The sequence below is a fragment of the Clytia hemisphaerica genome, unplaced genomic scaffold (genome assembly GCF_902728285.1).
Source record: "Clytia hemisphaerica strain Z4C2 unplaced genomic scaffold, Clytia hemisphaerica genome assembly, whole genome shotgun sequence".
Taxonomy (NCBI): Eukaryota; Metazoa; Cnidaria; class Hydrozoa; order Leptothecata; family Clytiidae; genus Clytia; species Clytia hemisphaerica.
Window position 1 is genome coordinate 584,365 of NW_027103826.1, and position 6,000 is coordinate 590,364.

Below are 6,000 nucleotides of genomic sequence, written 5' to 3' on the forward strand. Positions count from 1 at the left end.
GAACTGTACATAAATAAATTGAAATCAAACAAAGCTTCGAACGATGTAGAGGCTGAATTCCTTAAATCATTGAACAGTCCAGTTATGTTAGAATTAATTCATCGCTTAGCGTCTAACCTATGGGAAAATATGGACATTCCCCATGCATGGGGAAACTCAAAGCTCCGCACCTTGTGGAAAGGTAAAGGATCGAAAAACGACCCTGCCAAATATCGGTTCCACTGTGTGCAAAATTGTTGTCAACATTATTCTAGACCGTTTGCGCCCATGGTATGAAGTTCAGCTATCTGAAGAGCAAAACGGTTTTCGAAAGGATCGAGGCACCACTGATGGCATTTATTCGATTAAGAGAGTCCAGCAGATTGCTCATCGTAAGAAGCAGCCTCTCTACCTTCTTTTCATTGATCTAACCGCCGCCTTTGACCACATTCCCAGAAAGTGGCTCTTTGATTCAATTAAACTACGTTTTACGGAAAACAACCCACCTCAACTTCTAAATATCCTCGAGAAATTATACGAGAACACAAGTTTAACATTCGAAGGCGAAACCTTCCAAACAACGTCTGGAGTTCTACAGGGCGGTCCCGAAAGTTCTTTCTTGTTTAATTTGTTTATAGACTTTGTTATGCGTGTTTTTATTGAAAAATCTGAGGGAATCAACTTCTTTGATCATAAGTATCAAATTAACCCGTTTAGTTTTACAAGGGAAGAAAAATACATATTAAGGAGACATCACACTGATTTGAATGGCTCCTCTGATTTTGCCTGGTGTGGGTATGCAGACGATCTAGTTTTATTTCTCGTCAACCTGGTCAGTCTTCAAGATACCGCCAACCTGTTAGATGAGGTGTTCCAAAATTTTGGCCTCACTATCAACAAAAGTAAAACTGAAACAATGATTTTAAATCACGACATCTTAGGAGTTGATGAATATCCAAAGTCAATCGTGTCTATAAACGATACACCTCTTAACAATGTTCCGAAATTCAAATATCTCGGCTGCTATATCGATTACCTTGACCCCAACACTGGAGACGCGGAAATCAATCACAGAATCCAAATGGCAAGTGTCAAGTTCTCTCAAATGTCAAATCTACTCCAAAATTTTCACATCAATCTAAAAACTCGCGTAAAGTTTCTGAATAGCTTTATACGTAGCAGATTAACCTACTCGTGCCAGAACTGGAACATCAACCAGAAGCAATTTGATCGAATCGATACCGCTTACCGTACATTCCTCAGACGAATGGTAAGGAATGGTATGAAACATGTCAATGAAAAGGAAAATGATTTTCGCATGGTTATTAGTAATGCTCGTTTGTTGGAAATTTGTGGTACGAAAGATGTGAGTTTGTTTATCAAAAGTCAACAATCGAAATATATTGCTCATGTTATTCGTATGTGTATTGATAGAAATGTTAAACGTCTTACATTCAATGATGATAAATATACTCGAAAAGGTCGACCAGTCAAGTCGCTTTTGGAATGCGTTATGGTTAATGAAAATGTGAGTGTTGATGGTTTTTGCAACCTTGCATTGCAAAGAAAGAAATGATACGATGATATAATAGTTTTTCTTTTTGTAGTAGTGAAGCTGGCCTATCCAGGTTCAATTTATTATTTGAAGAATTCGGTGTGGGTTTGGAACCGACGTCAAACGACGTTGGTACAGGCCCACACCCTATTCAACCTAGCAATAGGGAATAGTAAAATTTTATATTTATATATATATATTGTTTGTTTGACCTTTTTATAGAAAAACAGGAGTTAATAAACAGAATAGAAAGTAGTAAAACTTAACATGGTTTCAGCCCCCCTCCCCCAGATTTTAAAAGGCACCTAGGCCAAGTCAGAGGTTGGGGCCTAAAATTCAAAAAATCTATGGGGTTAGTTGCTTTGATAGTGGCTATTTTCTAATTAGTTGTACATTTGGGACACAGATTGTGATGTTGGAACTTTCAAGCCTATAGTTTCTCAAATTTGTTTTCCTTTCCAGCTTGTTTTTTTTTATTCTGCTGACATTTTTAATAGCATAACAACAAAGCTTTTTTTAACAGGGTGCTTACGTGGGTGCGCTTCTCGAGATGGGAGGAAAGATAACCTAGGGGTGATTCAAAATCATTGAGATTTCGGAAATGCCAGAGAACAAAATGCATACAAAAAATCTCATTATTTTGGTTAGCAGATTTTTTGCCATTGACAATTTAAACAAAGAGTTTCTATGGTTAATATTATCCAGAATAAATCTTGAGAGAAACAGCATGAAACTAATCCTTACTTGAGGGTGTTTTGTTTTCCATGGGTTTTTAAAGACTGGGGAGTAACATATGAGAGTGAGTCAGTGTTTGATGTTGAATTCTTTTTTTGCCACAACAATTAAACAGTAATGTTTTGATTGAACCATGAAAATCAGGCACACGTAAAGCATATAGAAAAAAGTTCATCATCGAATTGATATAATGCATGATTTTGGCAATGGATACAAGTCCAGTTGATGATTCGATTTTTGTAATCAGATATGGTGTTCCAAAATAATAACACATATTCAATGCGAAAAATGGTAACCAAAATATCAAAAAAAGTCCAATTATTATCAAAAAATTTTTGGCAATTTGAATATCTCTATTCATACTATTGCTTGAAAACCTCCTGAATTGTACAGATGTGTAAACGATAATAGAGTAACTGAAGACAATTACTATTGCTGGAAATATGAATGCGACCAAAAAAACAAGAGAGTATAAATTTTTTTATATCCTCCCAAAGAGTCTCAAACCAGCGGTTACTATACCAATACCCCAAACAATGGAAATGATAACGTAAAAGGGTAAGTTGTTTAGATTGCGATGCATCAAGGCAAACTTGACAGCCAACATTCTTTCAATACTGATTGCTGTTAGTGATAAAATTGAGGTTGTACCAAAGAGGACATCCAAACCAACGAGATATTCATAAATGACATGTCCATGTGTTATGAAATCTATAACCAAAGAACAACTTTGCTAGTTCACAAAATGTTTTTTATTTTGAGCAGTGAGAAAAATAAAGTTCAAAAATAAGTGAAATGCACATTGAACCCTAGAACGGAATATATTTCAAGACCAGCTTTATCCAGCTTTTCCCATCAGTATTTTATGTTGAAGAAATGTTGAATCCAGCTCATCAATCTTTAGGAAAAACTTTCAAATATAATTTATACATATTTTTTAATAATTGAAGGACATACTGAGGAGAGACATAACCCAGACTGGAATCGAAAGTGCTCCAACCAATAAATCAGCAATCGCTAAGTTGATAATGAATAAATTGGTCTTTGTTCTCAGCCTTCTTGAACCCTTGAAATACGCCAAAATTACCATCAGGTTCACAATGATGACGGTGATGCTAATGAAGCATAATGCTTGGTTTACTCCCAGTTTTCGCGGTAAAAAACATTTATCTACCGCGGCGAGAAGAAACAGTAAAAGCACGGTCCAAAAAAAAGCTCATATTTGCATAAAACAAACTTAGCTCCAAAGCTTCCTCACAGGTTTATGGAAAAGGAACACTGGGATCGAGTTTACTTTCATCCCTAATATGGTTAAAATAAAAGTCGCCATTCCGTCAGGATTGAAGCCTAAAAATCACGTCGCCTTACAGCCGTTATTTTTGGTATCAAGGATATGAACACGAAAAAAAAGGAGCAACTTTTTAGGTCCCATAAGTGCATAGCAAACTCAAGATTCGGCTTAGATGCTCTTTAAAGCCATATCTTTCTCTTGATATACTGTGAGTACTCTTTAAGGCGACAGTTCGGTCAAAATATAAGGCAAAAACGTTAAGGTGACACATGAATGTCGCCCTAAGGAAAGTGTCACCTTAAGGTAGATATTTTCGATACGAAATGTCACCTTTAAGGCGAATTAATAATATACAAAAAAACTGTTTTTCTTACAGCCAAACCCATCAAGGGCGTTTTATGTATTGAAGTAAAGCTTTTCTTATGTAATTTCATTCACATTTTCATTTAGACGAGTTCAGATTTCCAAATTCCTTGTCATTGTTGAGTAAACTACCAAAAATGGACCTTTTTTTGTCATATTAAAATATTTAAAGTCCAAATAATAGTCCTTGGGGGGCACTTTAGAAATCGATTATAGGACAACATTTTAGCGTTGAATTGAATTTAAAGGAAATGTTTTTCGAAATAAACATATATATAAGGTGTTTACACCTTCACGGCGGGCCAGAATTGGACATAAAATGTTTAATTAAAGGCGAAACCGCCCGTGGAGCATTGTGAGTATTTATTATTAATTCTAAAATGGTAGACATTGCGCGTCTTAAATACTGAGATGGCGCATTGTTTTTTTTTCCATAGAAATTTGCCCGTTTTTCCGAAACTTCCGATTTTCCCGATAAATTTTGTTGTTTTAAAAACCGATTAGTTAACCGAAATGCGCAATTTGCCAAGATTCACCTCTACAAAATTCTATCAAGGGACCCAGAAATTGTAACGTTGAGGCATTGAAAGGATAAAGTAAATATTGTTTAGAATAAAATAGTGAATTCAAGGATTTGTTATGAAATCTCCCCTAGTTTTTTATGAATACATGACCGTTTTAAAAATGCATAAACCAAAAGAAAGGCTTCAAGAGATTGAGAACTATTTATTTTTGATATGCTTGCTTTTTCATGACTAGGGTCGAACCTACTCTGAGCATTTGTAAATCTTTATGATTTACCATGAAGGTAAGTATATGTACTCTGGCATTTATGGCTCAGAGGCCAGGGCATGATCAAGCAAGATTAAAAAAAGTAGTCAAAGAGCCAGGAGGGCAAAAAAGATAATAACACAATTTGAGGCACCTTTCTTGTGAGATGCCAAAATTGAAAATGTTTCTGAGTATGTACACATCATAAGATCTAAATATAAAGTAAAAAGTTCTAAAAAAATACCTAAGTAAATGTTATGTCTTAAAATTGACAAATCTAAGGTCACAGGGTAGCTACAAAATCTATTCTCACAACACTCTGCACACTGCCATACAGTACGGTTGGACAGGATACGACCTAACCTGTTTTTATGTAAACATTGAAAACACTGTATGGTGCCATCCATATAGTATGTACGCAGCTGTGTACGCTTTTGCTAGACCCCCTCTCCCCCCTTCACTGCGCAGTGAAGGGGGGAGAGGGGGTCTAGCAAAAGCGTGCGTCTATTGTTTTTAAATGACGTGTTTTCTATTGTTCTATGCGTACAAGGGGGAGGGGTATCAAATATTAGGAAAATTGTTGCGTACGTACTATATGGACGACCCCTATACAATTTACCAGTCTGGACATTGAAAATCCCACGGTACTATTCCAGCCTCCAGTAAAAAATCTTGTGTTAAAGATGTTACAAGAAAATTGTTTTCCCGAATATCATAGAAAATTGAATCAAAATAAATCCAGAAAGAAAACCAGATTGCTCACAACGCAAGCATTCCTTCGGCCAATCACTCTCACGAAACGCGGACGACTGGACAGGTGTTTTCAGTAATTTTCAATACCAAATTGATTAAGCTTTTCACTTTATCGGTACGTAGTGCGAAAACAAGAATTCTTTTAAGAACGACCATCAAAAATTAAATTGAAGAATTGAAAAATCATGCGTAAACGATAAACTCTAAATAAAATATTAACGGCAAGTACAAAACGCCTACTACCTACTACTTAATACTTACTACCTACTACTTACTACCTACTGTAAAATAGCTCAAAACGGCTCGAAATTACCTTTAAAATATTCCAACATAGTAGCGAACGTTAAATCAATGATTATCATGTATTTCGTTTTAATCGTTCAATCAATGGTTTTAGTTGATTTAATGATCAAAACTACGGAACTATGATAATACCGCTATACGGTTAAAAAGAAACCCGGGTATCTAACCCAAGGACACAAAGGGAAAGCAAAAAGTATACAGTAATTATAATTATTATACCGTCAGCAGGTCAGTACAACATAAGTTACTT

General features: G+C 35.6%; 2 protein-coding genes and 1 pseudogene across 2 annotated transcripts in view; 2 read left to right on the forward strand and 1 right to left on the reverse strand.

The window, feature by feature from the left end:
- The first annotated feature begins 142 nt into the window (after window positions 1–142).
- Window positions 143–1,555, forward strand: LOC136806771 (uncharacterized). The gene has a single exon (XM_067063355.1). It carries the CDS (start codon window positions 143–145, stop codon window positions 1,553–1,555), a length of 1,413 nt encoding a protein of 470 aa, XP_066919456.1.
- Window positions 1,556–2,306: 751 nt separating this feature from the next.
- On the reverse strand, window positions 2,307–5,097 carry LOC136806773 (beta-4C adrenergic receptor-like; annotated as a pseudogene).
- A 9-nt stretch (window positions 5,098–5,106) lies between these two features.
- The window catches only part of LOC136806774 (transcriptional regulator ATRX homolog), a 6,007-nt gene continuing 5,113 nt past the window's right edge, over window positions 5,107–6,000 (forward strand). The window contains exon 1 of the mRNA XM_067063356.1: window positions 5,107–5,120. Within this exon, the coding sequence (XP_066919457.1) occupies window positions 5,107–5,120 (14 nt within the window). The remainder of the gene's footprint in view (window positions 5,121–6,000) is intronic.

Coding starts and splice junctions, on each gene's coding strand:
- LOC136806771 (XM_067063355.1), top strand. CDS start 143: ATGCATGGGGAAACTCAAAGCTCCGCACCTTGTGGAAAGGTAAAGGAT.